Consider the following 21,676-nt stretch of genomic DNA (forward strand, 5'->3'; position numbering starts at 1 on the left):
GGTATAAATACCCCCCTTAACCCTCAATTCCGCCGCCGCCTCCACCCCTTTCTCTTCTCCAACCCTAGACTCTGCCTCCTTCTCCGTCGCCGTTCTATCGATGCCGGTAACGATTGTCGGTGCCGGGTTACCTTCCGACCAGACCCTAGCAACCGAGACCGAGGCGACGGCCTTCTTCTCCTCGCCTCCATTCTTTCCGTTGGGTTGTCCGCCGCTGTTTCCCGCCGTGTTGGACTGACCGATGTTTCCCACTGAGTTTTCAGTGTTGGTAGCTCGGTCCCCAACGGTTACTGCCGCCGTCGCTCTACCTCCTCCATTCCGATTCCGATTCGGCTTGTTTTTCTTCATATCTTCCCACCAATCGGGAAATCCGTGGAGGTGGAAGTATGTGTCAGCTGTATGCTTCTTCCCACCACAGTGGCTACATGTTAGTCGGCTCTTGTCCAGATTTGGGGAGAATTTGGGTGGTGGCGGCTTATTCCGATTGATTGCTGCCAGGCCGACACCGATTCCGGTTGATTGTGAGTCGCCTGGAGGTTTGAGTACCCTTTCATTTGCATATTCGCACCTTACTAGACCATAAGCGCTTCTCACCGTTGGTAATGGATCTTTATTCAAGATCTCTCTCTTGATTGTGTCGTATCTGTCATCCAAAGCCCATAGAAATTGATATAACCTATGTCTCTGAGTGATTTGATTGTATTTCTCAATTGTTGATGGAGTATCCATTGGATTTGGATCCCTTGCATCTATAGAAATCCAGAGGTCTTGGAATTTATTCCATAGACTTTCGAGGCTCATGCTTCCTTGCTTCATGTTGTAGGCGTGTCTGTGGAGATCGGATACTTGGAATGGGTCGGCTCCGCTCCCGTATGTGACGGCCAGACCCTCCCATAGGTCTCGCGCCGTCTCATATTGTGAAACTTCATTCACTAAGTTGGCTTCAATGTTGTTTATAATCCAGTTGAAACAACAATGGTCTCTTTGCTCCCATTTCGGACAACTTGGGTCGTTGCTAGGAGGAGGGTCAGTAACTCCATTTATGTGAGATAACAGAGCCTTCCCTCCGATTGCCCGTTTCATCAATGTTGTCCAGACGGAGTAATTGTCCCCGTTGAGCTTGCTCTGAACATGGATCTCCCCCAATGATTCTAGTTTATTTGAGGGTGGAGGTGGCTGATTTTGGGTTTTTGGTTGGGCATTTATCTGCCTGAGAAACTCGGCCAATTGGGCAGCAAATTCTCCTGGGAAGTTCATCAATGGTTGATTTGTTGTTTCTGAGTCAGATTCTGACATGGCTGATTTTCTGTTTTGCAGGTTTACAAATGGCCGGAAAAGGTATATTTGGGACGGTGATGAGTTTTTTCTGAGTCCCACACCGTTATATCCTGCTCTGATACCATCTTAAAGATGGTAATCGAGAGAGGCGGTGTATGGAAGATAGAACATGGTGGCAAATGTTGTAGAATAGAAAGGAATGTTATTGTATTTCTTGTTGTATAAATGAGTTACAGATACTCCCTTTGTATAGGAGAATTACAACTCTAGAGAACAACTCAATCACTCTAGGAACTATCACATATTAATTATCTCTAGGAAAAAACACTTATTTATTGTAATAGCACTTACCAAGTTATTGGTAATAGGTACTAGCCGTTTGTAGCCTCTTTTTGACAAGAGGGAAAAGGAATTTGTTTATCTGCACTCTCCTCCTCTGATTTTTAGTTCTCGATTTGTTGGATTGAATATGGTGAAACGTGGAGTCATGGGGAGATATATACGTAGAAAACTGATCTCAAGGAGTCAATAGAAACCGATCAAAGCGGGTTTTGTGGAACTGAAATTGTTGGATGAAAAGTGGCGTTCAATTGGTTATATTTAAAGTGGGCTCATGAAGAAGAAAAATAAAGATGATTTGGGCTTACAACATATTCCTCTCTTAAGTATGGAAAATAATTTGGTTAGGAAGAGAATAATTGTTTAAGCCCAAACTTATAAAATCTTTCTCTGAAACAAAGGTGAAAAATTTTCAGGTCCACAAACGATGTTCTTTCAAGAATAAATAAAAAGGTAGAAAAAGTCGAGGTGTTCCAGATGCTTCAATTATTTTTTCTCTCTATGTTTCTCTTACTTTACCAATATTACATTAAAACTAATGCCGAACCCAAAGTGCTTACTCTCTGGGGACGGTTGGAGCATCATTTTTCCAAAATGAGTGCATAAAATGAAATGACTCAACTACCGTGAAATGGATGGATTACTACTCCATTAGTCCCAAAAAAATAGACTAGTTTTTACCGTTTTGGACTGTTCCTCAAAATTAGGCAAAGTCTAAATATTGGAAGTTTTTCAACGAATAATAATAATAAAAATCATTTATATTGTGGACCACAAAATCTACTAACTCTCTTCTCTTCTTACTTTCTCATCTCTCTCTTACTTTACCATTGCAGATTAAAACTTGTGTTGTTTATAAGTTTGTCAATTTTTTTAGGACGGAGGGAGTATTATTATTGTTGTTAAAATTTTAAACTTAAATCGATTTGGATTCACTATTATATGACTAGGCTAGATTTTTCAAATTTCAATATCTACCAAAAAAATAACTGATTATGATTTTTTATAATATAGTTTTTTATTTTGATAATAAATATTCTGAAATTATTTAATTAATAATGGGACTCGAATATCACACAGGCTGCTGAAGCATGTTATTTAGTCTGAGTGTATCCAAAATCTTATACTCCTAACATGGATTCCATGTGAGAGATTAGGAAATATAAAGCCACTAGAAGTATGGTATTAAGTACTCCAGCTATAAGTATTAGTATCTCAATCATCCGTCCATTTGCATTAAAGATTATTGCTGTATATTAAAATCATTAAGAATTTTTAGATTGTTCAAATAAAATGAACGGAAAGCTTTCACTTCGTCCCAAATGACTCACTTTCCTTTTTAGTTTGTCTTAATCAAAATGATTCATTACTAATAGTAAACACTTATTTCTACTTTATTCCTTTTCTTTTATTTTATTCTCTCTACTTGACATATAAATTAATTTGAATAATTCCTAGAAGGGATTATTTTCTTTGGTACGGATGCAGTATATTGCAAAAGACACAAAAGAAAAAAGAAAAAAGAAAGAATAGTAAAGTATTTCATTTGATGGTTTAGATATAGAGTTAAATAGTCGTTATGTACAATTGTGGAATATATTTAATTAAAATATATATAGGGATTGGGGTATTTTAGAATGACAACTAGAGTTTTATTTAGATCATACACTCCAAAAATTGTGGTCCATATTCAATCTAGAAAACTATCATTTTTAGAATAAAAAATACTCCTTCAGTTCCTCAATATTTGTCATTTATTTCCATTTTCGACTGTTTTTTAAAATTTGTCATTTTTCATTTTTATTATTTTTATTAGTAGATTTCATATTCCGCTAACTTATTCTCACCCACATTTTATTATAAAATTATATTCCCTCCGTTCCCAAAAAAGATGTCACACTTGTGGGACGGAAAGGGATTTTTAGGAGGTTTTATTTTATGTGTTAAATGGAAATGTGACATCTTCTGCGGGACAAACTAAAAAGGAAACTGTGACATCTACTATGAGACGGAGAGAGTAATATATAAAATTAAGACCCACATAGCATTAATTTTTTTAACTCACCTCTTATTATTTTTCTTAAAACTCGTGTCAGGTCAAATAGGACAGAGAGAATATCCTTTGCATAATTTTTAAGGATATTTTAGTCAGTACATAATCAAAAGGGGCGAGTGATTCACGTGATTGAACTACATAATCACCTTCTCTTTCTTAAAAATGATCTTACAAACTTAATATTTTAATAACTTTCTCAATTAAAATTATTTTTTTATAAAAAATATATTCTCTCCGTCCTATTCAAGATGACCATCTTTCCTTTTTATATGTATCAATTATAACAATCACAAATTCATCTTTCCTCATTAAAATATCCAGCTACCTTTTTCCTCTCTAGTTTATTCCACCTAACAACACTTTCTAAAATAATATTAAATTGATGGTCATTTAACAAGGATTCTAACGAAATTATAATTGCATGGTATTATATCAATTACTGAGAAAATGATACTTTCATCTGTTCCATATCAATAGAGTCACTTTTTTTCGGTACGAAGATTAAAAAAGAAATAATACAGATATTAAGTGAAGAGATGATAAAATAGGAAAGAGAAAAAAGTAAGAAAGAGAATAAAATAAGTGAATGAAAAAACCTTACTTTTTAAATGGGGAAATGACTCTACAATGATGGAACGTCCTAAAATGAAAAAATGATTCCATTATTGTGGAAGATAGTGAGTACTATTATAGTATAAGAACAATGATAATATTTGAACAAAAGTACTACTTTTGTATTATAAAATGATAATTTAAGGGGTTAAAATGATAGTTTGGACACAGGGTGGGTTGAAATTTAAAACTGAAAACTTTAAAGCAAAGGAGGCAACTAAACAAATTATAGATTAAACACGTAGGAGAAACTATATGAGAGAAACTATATGTGACATGAGTAAAAACTGTCTAGATTGGCTCCTTGACATGAATAAAACTACCAACAGAAAATTGACAAGCTCCTTGACACGAGTTAAAACTGTCAACGGAAAATTGAAGAGCTCCTTGAAACGAGTCTAAACTTTCAATGATAAATGAAAAGCTCCTTTATAAGAGCCTAAACTTTCAATGAAGAAAAATGAAGAAGCTCCTTGAAAAGAGTCTAAACTTTCAATGAAGAAAAATGATATCCTTGATACGAGTATAAACTATCAATGATGAAGTGAAGAAGCTAGGGGTGAGAAAAAAAACTGAAAAACCGAATTTTATTTTAAAATTTGGTTCGGTTTGTTTGGTTTTATTTTATTTTAAAATGATATCCGAATAGATCCAAACCGAAAATTCAAAATTTGGTTCGGTTTGTTTGGTTTTTTGGTTCGGTTCGGTTTTAGAATTTTGAAAATTTCGGTTTTTCGGTTCAGTTCGGTAAAATCGAATTTTATTTTAATATTTTATATATATATTAATATATATACTACTCCATCCGTCCCCTATTAGGAGTCACTATTTGACTGGGCACGGGTTTTAAGAAATGTAAAGAAAAGTTGGTTGAAAAAGTTAGTGGAATGTGAGACCCATTATTTTATATTGGTTTTATAATAAAATGTGAGTGAAGTGAGTTAGTGGAATGTGAGACCTACTTACTATTTATGGTAAAAATGAAGTGTGACTCTTAATTGGAGACGGACCGAAATGGAAAAGTGTGACTTTTAATGGGGGACGAAGGGAGTATTACTTAAATATAAGTAAAAATAAAACCCTAGAAACAAAATCCGCCTTCCGCTGTTCTGCAATCTGGAATTCTGGATCTGCCTCCTCCTCTCTCAAACCCGTTTCTCCAGCGACTAGCTTATTAGAAATGGGCCACTCACCCCTTAAAAGGCCTCACTGGTTCTTTCCTTCATCATAGCCCAATCTTCGGTTTTTGGCTTCTCTCCAATTGCTGCAAGTCGTCGCTGCAAGATGGAGGCCACAAAGAGGAAGATGGAGCACATGCCAAACATAACCGTGATGGGGAACGCGTTCACATTATATAGAACAATACAGACAAAGATGTTGAGTGGGATCCGGAAGAAGTTCATGATGGTGCTTCGAGCCTCCTCAGGTATGTATTGAGATCTCATCTTCATAATGGACGGCCAGAAAAGACCAACACAGCCTTCAAAAGTGCAAAAGCCAAGAAGCTGGAGACAGCCTGCAAATGAAATGCTGCCGCCTTTCTTCTTTGGATCTGCTGGTACTAAGAAATTTGTCAGTATGGGAAGTAACAGAGAGGCAGAAGAAATGACGAAAACAATCTGCATATAGCTCTCCACTTTAACTGTGTTGCGCACCAACAAGCGAGATGCAATTGAGCTTCCCAACATTGAAGCCAACATGAAAGTAGCAAAGATAAAACCATGTGGAATATCTTCATCATTCGGGCTCAGGGCAGGTGTCCAGAGGAACACAAATGTATACATCGAACCTTCAAACAGAGATTGTATAGCACCAAGCAATGCTATCTTCTCATCTGAAGCAATTGCTACAGCTGCACCCTTAAATTGAGTGAGCAAGTCCTTGCTCTCTGAAGGGTCGCCATAGTTCTCACTTCATGATGATAATATTTCAGCCATTCCAATAGCTAGAAATATGGCAGCAGCATCGAATGGAGATACAGGCCCCAAATTCATAGAATCAACCAGAAAATTTCCAAACAAGCCTGCTACAATAGCAACAAGACCATTGCCAAGGAATATTGCCTTGGAGAAAGTTACAGAGAGCCATAGCTGTTCAAAGCCTCTCTTGAAGTGTTCTTCCACAAGCCACGACTCAAATGCAGAAAACAAGAGAGACGTGGCAATACCACCCAAAATACGTCCAACCATCAGTATTTTGTACTGAGGAGAATGCTTGGTAATGCAGCTCAGTATATATGTGATGCAGTAAGTCACGCAGGCTCTCTTTCGCCCCTGTTTATCTGCTAGAGATCCAACAATTGTTCCAAACAACATGGAAGAGCCAAATCCAGCAATAAAGAGCTGTCCAATTTCACCCTTCCCAAAACCGTATGTACTGTAGAGGTAGTAAATATACGGTCCCTGCAACCAGTCACCAGCCATCATGAGCGAGTAGACGAGCAGGTAATTGTTTTTGAACGAATTGAAAGCTGAAGACCTATTCACCCGATCCTTGTTACTCTTGCTCAGCTCCAGCGCCGCCACCACCGCGGCCAGCCCACCGAACACCATATAGTAGAAAATCTCCATTCTCTCTCACCTCAAACAGAAAAAAAATCGACGAAAAATGGAAGAAGATCGAGGAATTTTTCGAAATTTCCTCAGTGAGGTTAGATGTATATGCACATTCACACACACTAGAGTGTGCTTCTGTATTAGAAATGAGCCACTCACCCCTTAAAAGGCTTCATAAGGGGGAGGGTTATCCATCCTTATATAGAAGAGATAGGATCATTACCAAGCCGATGTGGGACAAGATATTAGAATTTTAACACGCCCCCTCACGTGTGGGCCGGAATGACACATCGGACTTCCATCACGTGGGTAGGCAAGAGAAGAGATAAAGAGATAAACAATCATCGACTTGGGCCCTGCTCGATACCATATTAGAAATGGGTCACTCACCCCTTAAAAGGCCTCATAAGGGGGAGGGTTATCCATCCTTATATAGAAGAGATAGGATCATCACCAAGCCGATGTGAGACAAGATATTAGAATTTTAACACCACCAGCGACAAGTTCCAGCCCGGTGTCCCTCAGCTCCAGCTCCACGCCGTGAGAGAGAGAGCTCAGGCTCAGCCCATCGTCCCTCAGCCCTCACGCTTCACGCCGTCGCCTCTCCACAGCTTCACGCCTCCAGCTACTGGTAAAACTCTACCCAAATCTTCAATTTCACGACCCATTGCCTCTCTCTCTACCTTTATTTAGTATAATTTGTTTAAGAAGCAGCTTAAGTATTTAATTTTAGATTCTTTTAAATGTGTAAGCTCATACCTTGTATAGCTTTCGGGAATTTAAAGACAGTGAAAATTAAATGTCACAAATATTTTTGCTTATGCTTTTCTACTATTTACCCAACGCCCTTTTTCTTCCAATTTGTTTCCCTATTTGCCGCCTTATAATTGAAGCACGAGTAGTTTTAGGATGTAAACATCCTCTTCTAGACTAATTGTATTGTATAAGTAGGAAGGCGCCATCTGTGGAGAAATGAAGTTTCTGTAATTTTTGAGGGTATACGTGCTTCGTATTCATCGTGTCTCTAAATCTTTCTTGTTGTAGATGCCAAATAATGAAAGTGAAGCACTTGGAGATACCGTCGAAAACTATGCAAATGAAGAAATTCCATTTGATGTAATATGTTGAAATTATTGAAGATTTAGAGTGGATTTATTTTGGACTTTTGATTGATATTTGTTATTGTGGTTCGTGGAAGGTGGATTGAATATTTGTTTTGTTTTGGTGATGGATCATGTTATGGTATTTTCTTTTTATGTTTTTCGATTTTTCGGTTTTTCAGTTTTTTGTATAATTTTGGTTTTTTCGGTTTGGTTCGGTTTTTTAAGTTTGATTTTCGATTTTTCGGTTTGGTTCGGTTTTAATTTTAGGCAAATTTTGATTTTTCGGGTTCGATTCGGTTCGGGCGAAAAATCGTACCGAAACCCGAATGCACACCCCTAGAAGAAGCTCTATGATACGAGCATGAACTATCAATGAAAATTGAAGGACTTCTAAATACGAGTATAAACTATTTATCAAAGTGAAGATCGTACATGTTAAGTATCGAAAAGTTTGATACTCAACTTGAGGCAAGTGTTGGGATGAAGAAATCAATTAAGAGAATCAAGGATCCAAGAGTTCAACTCAAGAAGCTTTGAAGATGTTCTTCACAAATTGAGTATCGGAAATCCAACTACTCAATTTGAGAGGGAGTGTTAGAAAAAATAAAAGATATTAGATAAAAAAAAAATGTGTTAGCTTGGAGGATAAGAAATATATTAGCTTGGAGGCTAACAAATACATTAGATTGGTGCTCAAGAATACTTGGAGCACAAGTTTTGTAATGCCCGATATAAGGGTATCATAATATTGAAGAAAATATCCAAACCATCTATCACAGTGTAGTCTACAAAGTTGTTTGTTATTCTTTAATTTTAGTAATTACATTTCCGCATTTCAATTTTATTTTATAACACTTGCATCAATCTTCCATATTTTAAAAAAATGCAAGTGTAGTAGTGTTGAATAGTTACATCGACTTATCAACGGGTATTCGATTACCCAATACAATAAATTCGGCATGAAATAACACTTGGAAGGAGGAAATAAACTGGATATGCTCTCTTCCTTGAAATGACCAATAGGAGAAGATATACATACTAAAGGTAAGCCTTTAGAAAACTCTATTTATATATTATATTTTTGTTTATCTATATTATGTAAAACTCTGATTATTCTATTTCTTTCTATCCCATTAGAAACGAAACGTTTTTATTTTTTATTTGTATCATTAAAAATGAAATGTTTTTAAAAATGGAAATAATACATTCTATTTTTTCTCCTTTCTTACTTTTCCTCTCTCTTCATTAACTCATAAAACAATACTACATAAAATTTTGTGCTGAAAAGCAAATGTTCTAGCGGGGGCTTGGCTGCTAGACCCAGTACCTATCCTGCCATGTGATACGCTCGGATTTTGCACGGTTTTAAGGCCATTATTTGTTCTATTTTTTATGTCAAAGTCACTTTACATGTCGATTATTAGCACATTTTATCTATTTTGGTATTTTGATTTGTTTTGTGAGAAATGTGCATATTTGAGCCGAAAAAGGGAGTCAAAATGCAAAGTTGGCAATCGTCGGCGCCCGGCGGTCAAAGTTATGCAGCGGCCTGCCTCGGAAATTTATACTTGGAAAAGAGTCTCGCCCGGCGACTGCCGGAAGTCATGCGGCGGCGGAAAGGATAGAGTCTCTGGACTCCAACGTGGCGACCGCCGGCCAAGGTGCGGTGGCCCGCCAAAGAAAGGCGGCGAATCCGATTCGCCCTAGATCTGCTCCAAGATTTATCAAATTTTGAAGATCTTTTCCTTCTACAATGAGGATTGACTTTCCCCTATAAATAGGACCTCAAGCTTCATCAAACGAGAGCTTCTTTTTGCAACATAAATTCCCAGAGATTAAAAGCTAGAGTACATCATTGTGCAAGGAGTTGAAGAAGGATTTCAAGAGCATCAAGAACGACAAGGATTCAATCTACGAGTTTTATTTGCTTTAGTTTTATGTTCAAATTGTTTTCCCTTCAATCTATGTGTTTAACTTATTCCATTATGTGTAACTAAACTCATAGGATTCTAGGGATGTGTTAGTAACGACTTTAGTTATACAATTCTAATTTTCTATTTAATATCCGTTTTGTTTTTACTTTGTTTCGTCCCTAAGTAATTCTGATGCTACATGATTGAGTGACACGATTATGTATGATTTAATATAACTTGCTTCATAACTGTGAGAGAGTTCTAGCAAGTTAGATCCACTTAGTAGACGCTATAGTTAGCTTCCTTTAAAACGGCACTGTTAATTGAGAGTGAGGACTTTTCAAGGGTCTTAGTAGCTTTATGGAATTACATGTTAGGATTGACAACCCTAATCTTGTAATCAACGTTTGCATCGCATGAGCATAAGCTAGGTGACTCGTCCTATCAAAGTAATAACTGTGCTAGGGTATTGTAGTTTGGAATTTGTATAACCATATCTGTGAATGCAGATCCCTGTAATTCCCTTATCTCTATCATTTATCCTTGTGTTTTAATTGCATCTAATTGTCATTTGCTTTCAAATATTTTCAGTTTTCAAAAGGTTTTCAAAATTCTCTTGGTTCTCCAAATAGTAATGGAGTCTTAGTAGAAGATAGACAGTCTGTGTTTGCCTTCCCGTGTTCGATATCCGGTACTGACCTTTGGCTATACTATTTCTATTCTGTATACTTGCAGGTATTAATAGTGCTAAAAAATAGTGCATCACCATGGCCGCCCTCTGCCTCTTTTTTTTTATCTAACACCTTCACAATGGAGGGTTAAGTAGGACCCTCATCTCATATATATCATCAAAAGAAGAATTTACATGATGACTATCCCGAAAAAGGACAATCTAATAACAAACTTAGACAAGCAAATACAAGGAATCATCAAAACCTAAAGTTAGGAAGACCTAGTTGATCCAATCTGCACCAAGCTTTCACAAAGGAGGGTGTCGAGTTCCTCGAAAAAACCAGATTTGTCACTGACTTGTTACCTTCCCTGAAAATATGAGACATTTGCCACGAAATACCTCGTAGCTCACCCCTGATCCTCGCCAAACTGGGACAGACATCCGCTGCTCCCAGCTGCCCCAACGAAATCCACCTAACCACAGTCTCAAAATCTTATTCGATCCAGATATGATTACCATATTGTTTGTTCAGTAGCCCTTAAGGACTGCCAAGACCTCCGCCTCAAGCCCCGAGCCAGCCTCCAGAGCTATTGCGAAAGAAGCCAATATCGCACCATTATGATCCCGCAGTACTCCCCCACCTCCTGGACTACGTGAATTTGGTACGAAGGCTCCATCAGTGTTAACTTTGATCCATGGTACATCTGATGCACTTTTTTTTAGCACTAAATGAACCTGCAAATATACAGAGTATATATAGTGTAGCTAAAGGTTAGTACCGGATATCGAACACGGGGAAGACGAACACAAAGTGTCTATCATCTACTAAGACTCAAATACTATCTGGAAAAACAATTGGGTTTTGAAAACTTTTGGAAAACTAAAAACAATAGAAAGCATAGACCAACTAAAAGCGAATAAAACACGGAGAAAGACGATAGAGATAAGGGAATCCCAGGGATGTGTGTTCACAGTTATGGTTATACAAAATTCCAACTACAATACCCTAGCACAGTTATTACTTTGATAGAACGAGTCACCTAGCTTATGCTCATGCGATACAAACGTTGATTACAAGATTAGGGTTGTCAATACCTAACACGTAACTCCAAAAAGCTCCTAAGACCCTTGAAAAGTCCTCACTCTCAATTAACAATGTCGTTTTAAGGGAAACTAACTGTAGTGTCTACTAAGTGGATCTAACTCGCTAGAACTCTGTCACAGTTATGAAGCAAGTTATATTAAATCATGCAAGATTGTGTCACTCAATCATGCAGCATCAAAACTACTTAGGGAAGAAACAAAGTAAAAACAAAAAGGATATTAAATAGAAAAAGGAATTTGTATAACCAAAGTCGTTACTAACACATTCCTAGAATCCTATGAATTTAGTTACACATAAATGAATAAGCTAAAAACATAGATTGAAGGGAAGACAATTTGAACATAAAACTAAAGCAAATAAAACTCGTAGGTTGAATCCTTGTCATTCTTGATGTTCTTGAAATCCTTCTCCAACTCCTTGCACCAATGAAGTACCCTAGGTCTTGATCTCTATGAAGTATTTTGCAAGTAGAAGTTCACTCTTTTTGATGAAGCTTAAGGTATTATTTATAGGGGAAAGCCATTCCTTGTTGTAGAAGGAAAAGATCTCCAAAATATGGTAAATCTGGGCGCAAATCTAGGGCTTCTCGAATTCGCCACCTTTCTCGGCGGGCCGCCGCACCTTGGCCGGCGGTCGCCGCGTTGGAGTCCAGTCTGTTCTCTTAGCGGCGGACCGCCGCACGTCTTCCGGCGGTCGCCGGACGAGACTTCTCTTCCAAGCACATTTTTCCGAGGCGGACCGCTGCATTGATCTCGCCCGCCGGGCGCCGACGGTCGCCGCACACATCCGCGGCGGTCGCCGGTCGCCGTCTCGACTCCAGATTTCCAAACTTGGCGTTTTGGCTCCCTTTTTCGGCCCAATTATGCACATTTCTCACAAAACACGTCAAAATACCAAAATAGAAAAAATATGCAAATAATGGACGTGTAGAGTGACTTTGTCATTAAAAACGGACCAAATAATGGCCTTAAAACAGTGCAAAATCCGAGCGTATCAGCTCCCCCAAACTTACATTTTTGTTTGCCCTTGAACAAAACAATAAAGACACAAGAATAGACGCACGGAATGCACAAGGACTAGATGTCATAATTGTCTCAAAAGATGGAATAACAGATTAAACATGTATTAACGCAATCAAATCAAGCAAGACTTATTAGTGCACTTTCATTACTAACTCGTGGAACACCTTGAATTCAAGCCCTCGCATGTGACAAACTTCCAAAGATGGGAAGTGTTCTCTCACTCTCAAAGTGTATAAGGATAATGTGTAAATAAGCACTCAAATCATGCATCATGCAAAGTTTACCATAGGCTTGCTCAAAGTCTAATCCCTCCTCTACTAAATGTGATTAAGCTTCAAAAGTCCGAAAGGTCTTTATCTTTGGTTGTAATGTAGGCTCTTTGGTAGGTGAGGAATATTTGGCTAAAAAGTGACTTAAAATAAAAATATCCTTTGTATGTAGGCTCTTTAGTAGGTAAAGATAACTCCACTTCTCTAAACCCAAGACACTTTTAACACTTTATTTATTTCTCCTTCAACTCACTTTCCAATCCTTTGATTTTCTTTTCTTTTCACAACCTTTCACACATTCTTTTCTTTTCTTTTTCTTTTTCTTTTTCTTTTTCTTTTTCTTTTTCTTTTTCTTTCTAAGATCAAGCACACATTTGGAATTTTTCTCAATTTCACAACTTGTACTTTCTTTATATTAAGCACACTACTTTTTATACTTTCCTCCTTATCTCTCCAATTCCTTTACAAAATAAGATTGCAAAAACTAACTAATCCAAGGAATTGTCCCCATTATTTTGGCTTCCAAAGAATAGGCTTAAATGCTCAAAATTGGCTCCAAAGGGAAAAATGTTGAAATTTTGAGAAGGTCAATAATTTGGACAAAAGTAGGCTAAGAAAAGATGGCCAATCATCCTCCTAAATCAACTTAAACACTATGTAAACTTAGGCAAGACTAGGAGCAAGTTCTAGAAACATATATATGAATGCAGATAAATCACACAAGAATGAAATATAGGCTCAAATCCTCACAAGGTATAAAGCATGATTCAAGGCAAACAAGCAATTCACTAATTATGCACCTTTTCACCAAGCCATCAAATCAAAACGTTAAGCCACACTCAAACATAGATGAAATGTAATATCATTGGCAACTCGATCTAAAGTGTATCCCTAAGCATGCGTGTTTCTAAGTCCTTCATGTTAAGTTCACGACATAGATTCAAGAAAATATTTTTAGAACACAAAATTCACCTACGGGGTTTTGAAAAACAAAAACGAAAAAACCTAAAACAAAAAGAAAAATCCTAAACTCACGGTCCACCACTTCATCCCCCCACACTTATTTACAACAAAGTGTAAAATAAGTTTGCAGAGTTGGTAAGGACGTGAGTGAACTACTGAAAAAAAACGTACCTTGAAAATTCTTGCGTCGAGGCTTGACAGGGCATAAGTTGAGAAACTTTGGAAAAATCGCGCTGAAAAAATACACCCAGGCGGCGGCCCGCCGCAGCATGTCCGGTGGTCGCCCCGCAACAACATAATGTTCCAGCGAGCAGGTGGCGGACCGCAGACGCACATGCGGCGGTCGCCGCGGAGAGGTCATTGAGCTAAAGCACATGCGGCGGAAAAATTTTCAACACACAAAATTAAACTAAAACCAAAAAAATACTTAACCTAAAGCAAAAATTGTCAAAAACAAGAAATTAAATTGTCTTAAAAACATCCAAAAACATGATACAAATGCTCATTTATAGTCATTGAGCTCGACTTCTTCAATCTTTAGGAGGAGGAGGGAAAGGTCCTCGAATGCACCAATAAGATAGGCGATGTCGTCACTCATTGTTTAGCGCTCTTGTCGAGCCTCGGTGGCCATCCGGTGGAGCTCTTCAATCTCACGACGGCGATGCACGTCTTCAAGCCTTTGTTGCTCCCAAAATTGTTGCTCCGCCGTGCGCCAATCGCCTTGAGCCGTCCATCCTTGGCGGTTGTAGGCGTTCTCCCTTTGTTGCTCCGCCCATCGGGTGTCCCAAGTGTTGGACACGTTTTGCATGTAGGAGTAGATATCTCCTAGTTGGGCGGAGGTGTTTGCTTGAAACTCTTCATCGGGGTTCGGCCTTCCGCGGCGGCGGTTTGCTCTAGTCCGGTGGCGATGTCCCTCTTCTTCTTCTTCTTGGCGGCGTTGGGGCGGCGGTGGCGGCGGCACTTGACTCTCTTGGGCGTGCGAGTGTTCCCCTTCTTCGGTGTAGTGATCGATAGCATCGAAGGCGGAGTCCTCATCAGCCTCAAAGATGGGGATGCGAGCCGGTGTTCCTCTTCCTAAATTCTCCATTGACGGGGTTAGCCTCAATGGCTCTCCGGTGCGCCGGGGTGTTGAGCTTCCAATTAGCTTGGTTCGCCCAAACGTCGACCTTAGTCAACTGCGGGATGGGAACGGGGAAGTGATCCCCCGCCACTTGTAGGAAAAATCCTTGCCCCCAATAATCGGTCTTCAAGAGCCCCACTGAAAATAGCACCTCATAAGTGATGAAGCGCTCCCCGCCATCTTCCGTCAAACCAACGAAAGACACCTCCAAATGCTCGGCGATTGCCGTGATCAAACCACCACAACATATGACGCCGCCATCCTTCTTCGTGATCCGATCCACATAGATAGTAAAAAGGGTTCCATAGTCGAATCCCTTCTTGTTGAGGAGGCACCAAATCACATTTAACTCCGTTTGGGAGACACTTCCCCCGTCGACCCTAGCAAACATAAGTTGGGTCATGGCTCGGTGGAGGTACTGCAAAACCGGGTTGCGGATTGAGGAAGACTTGGCGTAACCCGCGGCATGCTCGTGCTCATTCGTCATCGCACCCCAAACCTCATCAAAGTCGTAATCATTATCGGTCTCGGGGTAGGGGTCGAATCAATGGAAGATTCCGCAAAGATCCTCCATGGTGAGCGAGTGTCATCGGTTGCCTAGGCGGAAATCGATGCTAAGCGGGATGTTTTACCGGAGGTCCTTGGTGACCTTCAACGAGCTTAGGAACTCGAGAATATACTTCCTAAAAGACGGCCACTTCCTCTCAAACATGTACCGGAGGCCGTTCTCGTCACCCACGTCACACAACGCCCAAAATTCATCTGCGATCCCTAAAGTTTGAAGAGGGAAATCGTGGGGGTACCTCGAGGGCGCCGTCTCTCGCGCCGACAACTTCTTCCACATGGCCTTTTGCTCGTCCGAGGCAAGGCTAATGCTATAGTTCTTCGTATTTTCGGGCTTTTCCTTTGATCCCATTTTCCTACAAAATAAAAGTACAATACTTAAAAAGTATACCAACATGGGAAATCAAAGGTTCCCCCAAACTTGCACTCTTATAAGAAATACCAAAGAATCAACATATAAGTGCAAGCTAGGTGTTCAAAACTTCCTAGATGGTAGCATGGAAACATGTAGAGCATAAACATCCAAACTAGGCAACAAAAATCCATCCCCCAACGTGAATTCATCCCCCATGCAGAGACGTATCAACAATAAATCAATACATATCAACAATCTCTATAGAATACTCAAGTGTTGCAATTCATGCAAATAATAATAGCCTCACAATGCTATGAACATGATTGCAAAGTATAAACAAGAAGGAATCACTATTCACAAAGCTTCAAATCATCACCAAAACACAATATCACCATGGAAAATCAAAAGAAAAAAGTACACAATCATCCCCCATCGTAAAATAAGAGTTTCCTTCGAACAATTCATCCAAAACATGCCCAAATCCATGAAAGAAGTGAAACAAAACTCAGAAATTTAGTTAGGATTCATACCTTGTGTTAATTGAGAATTGGAGAAGAACTCTAAACTTGGAGAGAAATGAGAGAATGATAGTGTGGGTGTGTGAAATTGGTGATTTATAAAGGTGGGGGTTGTGTGCAAGGAAGGAATTTGAGAAGGAATCGGAAAAGGAATGGAAAACTTACCTTTTATAAGAGATTTCCCGTCTCTGGACTGTGCGCGGCGGGCCGCTGCACCGGACGTTTTAAAAACTGTGCTTCCTGGCGGGCCGCCACGGCCCGGTCAGCGGTTCCTCCGGCCCGCCCTAAGCTCGACCTATCCTGCACATGTGAATACACGTGTGGCGACCGCCGTGTTAAGTGCGGCGACCGCCACGCGTTAATATTTTTTTTATTTTTTTTAACTGATTAAAAAAACGAAAATAAAGAAAAGAACAACATTAAACAAATTGGGTTGCCTCCCAACAAGCGCTTTCATTTTTAGTCGTTAATAGGGCGGATCAGCGACCCGAGTGTTGAAAATTGGCATAGGGAGCAACTTGGTCCCTAGCTTCTTCCACCACTTGTACTTCCCCTTACTGGTCTTGATAACATAAATCTCGGGGTCCTCCTTGGGTGCTTTCTTCCTCTTTTGCTTCTTTTTCTGCGGGATAGAGGTAGAGGGATTAGTATCGTCCTTTTTGGGAGAACGTCTTACCTCGTTTATAGTGTAGATAGTGGAGGCAGAAGGGTCCTCCACTTCAAAAGGGTCTTGGGGTTTTGTCGAATCCGTGGCCATAACTGCCCTACACTGTCGTTCTATCTTCGCCAGCTTTGCCTCCTCAAACTTGAGCATCTCGCTCTCGATCATATAGGTGGATTGGCTATAGTTATCGCTAATTGTGATCTCGCCACAACCTACATCAATCAAAGCTTTGCAAGTAGCAAGAAAATCTCTCCCTGAGATTAGAGGGACGTTCTTGTCTACTTTCATGTCAAGCACAATAAAATCGGCAGGGAAAATGAAATCATCGACTTTAACTAAGACGTCTCAATCATACCTACAGTTTTTATGGATGAGTTACCAGCCAACCTTAGTGTTATGTCTGAAGTTTTGAGCGGCCCAATGTTGAGCTTTTCGTAATACTTCAGTGGCATGAGATTGATGGAAGATCCTAGATCGCATAGGGCCTTATCAACCTTCCCTCTCCAATCCGGCATCTAATAATGAATTGGCTCGGATCTCTCTAATTTTACTGCCCTTTCCTTTTGGATGATCTCGTTGCAATGATGCGGCAGCTTAAGGTCGGCTTTTGTTGGCTTTTTCTTACTAGAGGAATGTTAGTATGAACCTTACAAAACATGTTCAAAAAATGTTTAAACTTCCTCTTTGTTTGGAAAGGTAGCACAATCCCATTGTGCCGCACGAGTCCTTCTGAGTGGGTGCTTCTGCCTTGTCTGTGGCGGCCCGCCGTGGGGTGTGCGGCGGTCCGCCGGCGGCTGGGCAGACTCCATTCGGTACTTCAGCGGTGGCCCGCTGCAGTGGTTGTGGCGGCCCACCGGCGACTGGGCAGTCCCCAGTTTTCTGCTTTGCCACCCACTTCTTGTTGATGTCATCCACTCGTGCGGCTGCCTTTGCCCTATCCTCATCCAACTTCTTTTGGATTTGCTCCATTTGAGTGTTGATGTTTGCTATGGCAGTTGAGATCGTGTTCATTCCCTGCTCGAGGTTGTTTATTCTAGCTTCAACCACTCCGATCTTGGTGTCATTAACCTTCTTGTCTTGCGTGATTACTTCCAAGATCCTTGTGATCCCTTGGGCATACTTTTCCTCCTTCTTGGTTGTCTCAACTACTCCTCCCTTGCTATCATTAAATCCTACGGGGGTTGCAAGTAATTATTGTTAGAATAAGAGAGATTAGGATGAGGTCGGTTTCCATTATAATTATTGAAATTACCGCCCCCCTGATTAGGGCGATAATTGTTGTTGTAATTTCTGTTGGAACCGCCTCCTTGCATGTAGTTGATTTCCTCCACTATCGGGGCAGGAGTTTCGGGTTTAGAGACCGCTATGATGGAGGTCGGTGGAATCGGATCCTCCTTCCTTGATGTATCCATTTGGTCCACCCTAACTCTGAGCTCGGCCAATTCCTTCGTGAAAGAACTTTCCTTGGCCTCTTCAATTGCAGCTATCCTCTTCATGCTATGCCTTTCTTTCGACCGCCCCCTCCTGTTGATGGCGAATTCCTCTATTACTGCCATGACTTCTTCACCTGACTTCCTTAAGAATCCTCCATTTGCACCTGAATCAAGCATAGCACAAATCTTCTCGTTAAACCCAATATAGAGGATTCCTACCTGATGATCCACGGTGAAACCATGGTTAGGGCACTTTCGTAGAAGAGCCTTGAAACGAGCAAACGCCTCATAGAGGGGCTCGTCATGGCCTTGGATAAACTGGAAGATCTCGCTCTTGAGCTTCAAGATTGTGCCTGGCGGATAGTACTTGTCGAGGAAGGCAGCTACAATGTCCTTCCATGTGGAGACCTTTTGTATGGGCATGCATTCAAACCACTCTTTAGTAGAATCAGTTAATGAAAAGGGAAAGAGTCTTACCCTTATGGCATCGTCATCGACACCGTTTAACTTGAGAGTGTTAGAGATCTCCACAAATTTAGAGAGATGGCGATTGGCATCCTCTGTAGCCCTACCTGCAAAAGGAATTTGCTCGACCCTTTGAATAAGGGGCATGCGTAACTTGAACTTGTTAGCATCAATACGAGGCCCTTCGGGAAAAGTAATCATATTCCCATGATTGAACATGATCATCACGGGTTGTATTTCCTTATTCTTCTTCTCCAAAGCCTCGCGGGCTTCCCTTTCCGCATCTTTCTCGTCCATTAGCAGCTTCACCATTTCTTGTAGCTTCTCGATGTCTGTTCGATCACCCATTGTTCCTGATCCTTTTTCACTTCTTATTTTCCTACGAGTTCTTTCAAGTTCTAAATCGAGCGGTTCTAGGCTGTCCTTCCCAGAGCGCGTTCGCATACAAAACCTGCAAGAATCAAAAACAAAAACAAATTAAAAACTAAAAATAAAAAATGAAAGCAATTAAATTCCAAAGTAGTAAAATTATCCGTTTGAAGATATCACTCCAAACTGAATTGTCCTCCCCGGCAACGGTGCCAAAAACTTGATGCACTATTTTTCAGCACTAAACAAAACTTCCAGGTATACAGTGTATATATAGTATAGCCAAAGGTCAGTACCGGATATCGAACACGGGGAAGGCAAACACAAAGTGTCTATCCTCTACTAAGACTCAATTACTATCTGGAAAAACAGTAGGTTTTGGAAGACTTTAGAAAACTGAAAACAATAAAAAGCATATAACAACTAAATGCAAATAAAACACGAAGATAAGCGATAGAGATACGGGAATCCCAGGGATGTGCGTTCACAGTTATGGTTATACAAGTTCCAAACTACAATACCCTAGCACAGTTATTACTTTGATAGAACGAGTCACCTAGCTTATGCTCATGCGATACAAACGTTGATTACAAAATTAGGGTTGTCAATCCTAACACGTAACTCTAAACAGCTCCTAAGACCCTTGAAAAGTCTTCACTCTCAATTAACAGTGCAGTTTTAAGGGAAGCTAACTTTAGCGTCCACTAAGTGGATCTAACTCGCTAGAACACTGTCACAGTTATAAAGCAAGTTATATTAAATCATACACGATTGTGTCACTCAATCATGCAGCATCAAGATTAACTTAAGGAAGAAACAAAGTAAAAACAAAACGGATATTAAATAGAAAACTGGAATTGTATAACCAAAGTCGTTACTAACACATCCCTAGAATCCTATGAGTTTAGTTACACATAATGAAATAAGCTAAACACATAGATTGAAGGGAAGACAATTTGAACATAAAACTAAAGCAAATAAAACCCGTAGGTTGAATCCTTGTCATTCTTGATGTTCTTGAAATCCTTCTCCAATTCCTTGCACAAATGAAGTACTTTAGCTCTTGATTTCTATGAATTATTTTGCAAGTAGAAGCTCTTTCATTTAATGAAGCTTGAGGTGTTATTTATAGGAGAAAGTCAATCCTTGTTGTAGAAGGAAAAGATCTCCAAAATATGGTAAATCTTGGAGCAAATCTAGGGCATCTTGGATTTGCCGCCTTTCTCCGGCGGGCCGCCGCACCTTGGCCGGCGGTCGCCGCGTTGGAGTCCAGATAGTCTGTTTCCTCGGCGGCGGACCGCCGCACGACTTCCGGCGGTCGCCGGACGAGACTTCTCTTCCAAGCGTATTTTTTCGAGGTGGACCGCTGCATTGATCGCCCGCCGGGCGCCGGCGGTCGCCGCTTACATCCACGGCGGTCGTCGGTCGCCGTCTGACTCTAGATTTCCAGACTTTGCGTCTTTGCTCCCTTTTTCGGCTCAATTATGCACGTTTCTCACAAAACACGTCAAAATACCAAAATAGACAAAATATGCAACTAATGGACGTGTAGAGTGACTTTGACATAAAAAACGGACCAAATAATAGCCTTAAAATAGTGCAAAATCCGAGCGTATCAAAAATCCAAGCATATCAACTCCCCCAAACTTACATTTTTGTTTGTCCTCGAACAAAATAATTAAGACACAAGAATAGACGCACAGAATGCACAAGGACTAGACATCGTAATTGTCTTAAAAGATGAAAGAATAGATTAAGCATGCATTAACGCAATCAAATCAAGCAAGGCTTATTAGTGCACTTTCAATACAAACTCGTGGAACACCTTGAAATCATGCACTCACATGTGGCAAACTTCCAAAGATGAGAAGTGTTCTTTCTCTCTCTCTCAAAGTGTATAAAGGTAGTGTATAGCACTCAAATCATGTATCATGCAAAGTTTATCATAGGCTTGCTCAAAGTTTAATTCCTCCTCTACTCGATGTGATTAAGCATCAAAAGTCCGAAAGGTCTTTATTTTTTATTGTAATGTAGGCTCTTTGGTAGGTGATGAATATTTGGCTTAAAAGTAACTAAAACATAAAAATATCCCAAGTAGAGTTAAATTGACTCCACTTTTCTATACCCAACACACTTCTAACACTTTATTTTTCTCTATCAACTCACTTTCCAATCCTTTGATTTTCTTTTTCTTTTTTTCTTTTCACAACCTTTTACACTTTTTATTTTTCTTTTCTTTCTTTTCTTTTACATAAGCATCCTTTCTAAGATCAAGCACATTCTTTGAATTTTTTACTATT

At 39.8% G+C, this 21,676-nt stretch overlaps 2 protein-coding genes and 1 non-coding gene across 3 annotated transcripts; 1 reads left to right on the forward strand and 2 right to left on the reverse strand.

Moving 5' to 3' along the window:
- Nucleotides 1-5,473: 5,473 nt before the first annotated feature.
- Nucleotides 5,474-6,394, reverse strand: LOC125192864 (molybdate-anion transporter-like). Its single transcript, XM_048090533.1, has one exon. The coding sequence runs from the start codon at nucleotides 6,067-6,069 to the stop codon at nucleotides 5,482-5,484; it is 588 nt and encodes a 195-aa protein (XP_047946490.1). The 5' UTR covers nucleotides 6,070-6,394; the 3' UTR covers nucleotides 5,474-5,481.
- LOC125192865 (molybdate-anion transporter-like) lies at nucleotides 5,510-6,973 on the reverse strand. The gene has a single exon (XM_048090534.1). It carries the CDS (start codon nucleotides 6,853-6,855, stop codon nucleotides 6,199-6,201), a length of 657 nt encoding a protein of 218 aa, XP_047946491.1. The 5' UTR covers nucleotides 6,856-6,973; the 3' UTR covers nucleotides 5,510-6,198.
- An 11,804-nt stretch (nucleotides 6,974-18,777) lies between these two features.
- Nucleotides 18,778-18,884, forward strand: LOC125197600. Its single transcript, XR_007172136.1, has one exon. It is a non-coding gene; the product is annotated as a small nucleolar RNA R71 (small nucleolar RNA).
- Nucleotides 18,885-21,676: the final 2,792 nt, after the last annotated feature.

This window comes from Salvia hispanica, chromosome 6, assembly GCF_023119035.1.
Source record: "Salvia hispanica cultivar TCC Black 2014 chromosome 6, UniMelb_Shisp_WGS_1.0, whole genome shotgun sequence".
Taxonomy (NCBI): Eukaryota; Viridiplantae; Streptophyta; class Magnoliopsida; order Lamiales; family Lamiaceae; genus Salvia; species Salvia hispanica.

Coding starts and splice junctions, on each gene's coding strand:
- LOC125192864 (XM_048090533.1), bottom strand. CDS start 6,069: ATGTATACATTTGTGTTCCTCTGGACACCTGCCCTGAGCCCGAATGAT.
- LOC125192865 (XM_048090534.1), bottom strand. CDS start 6,855: ATGGAGATTTTCTACTATATGGTGTTCGGTGGGCTGGCCGCGGTGGTG.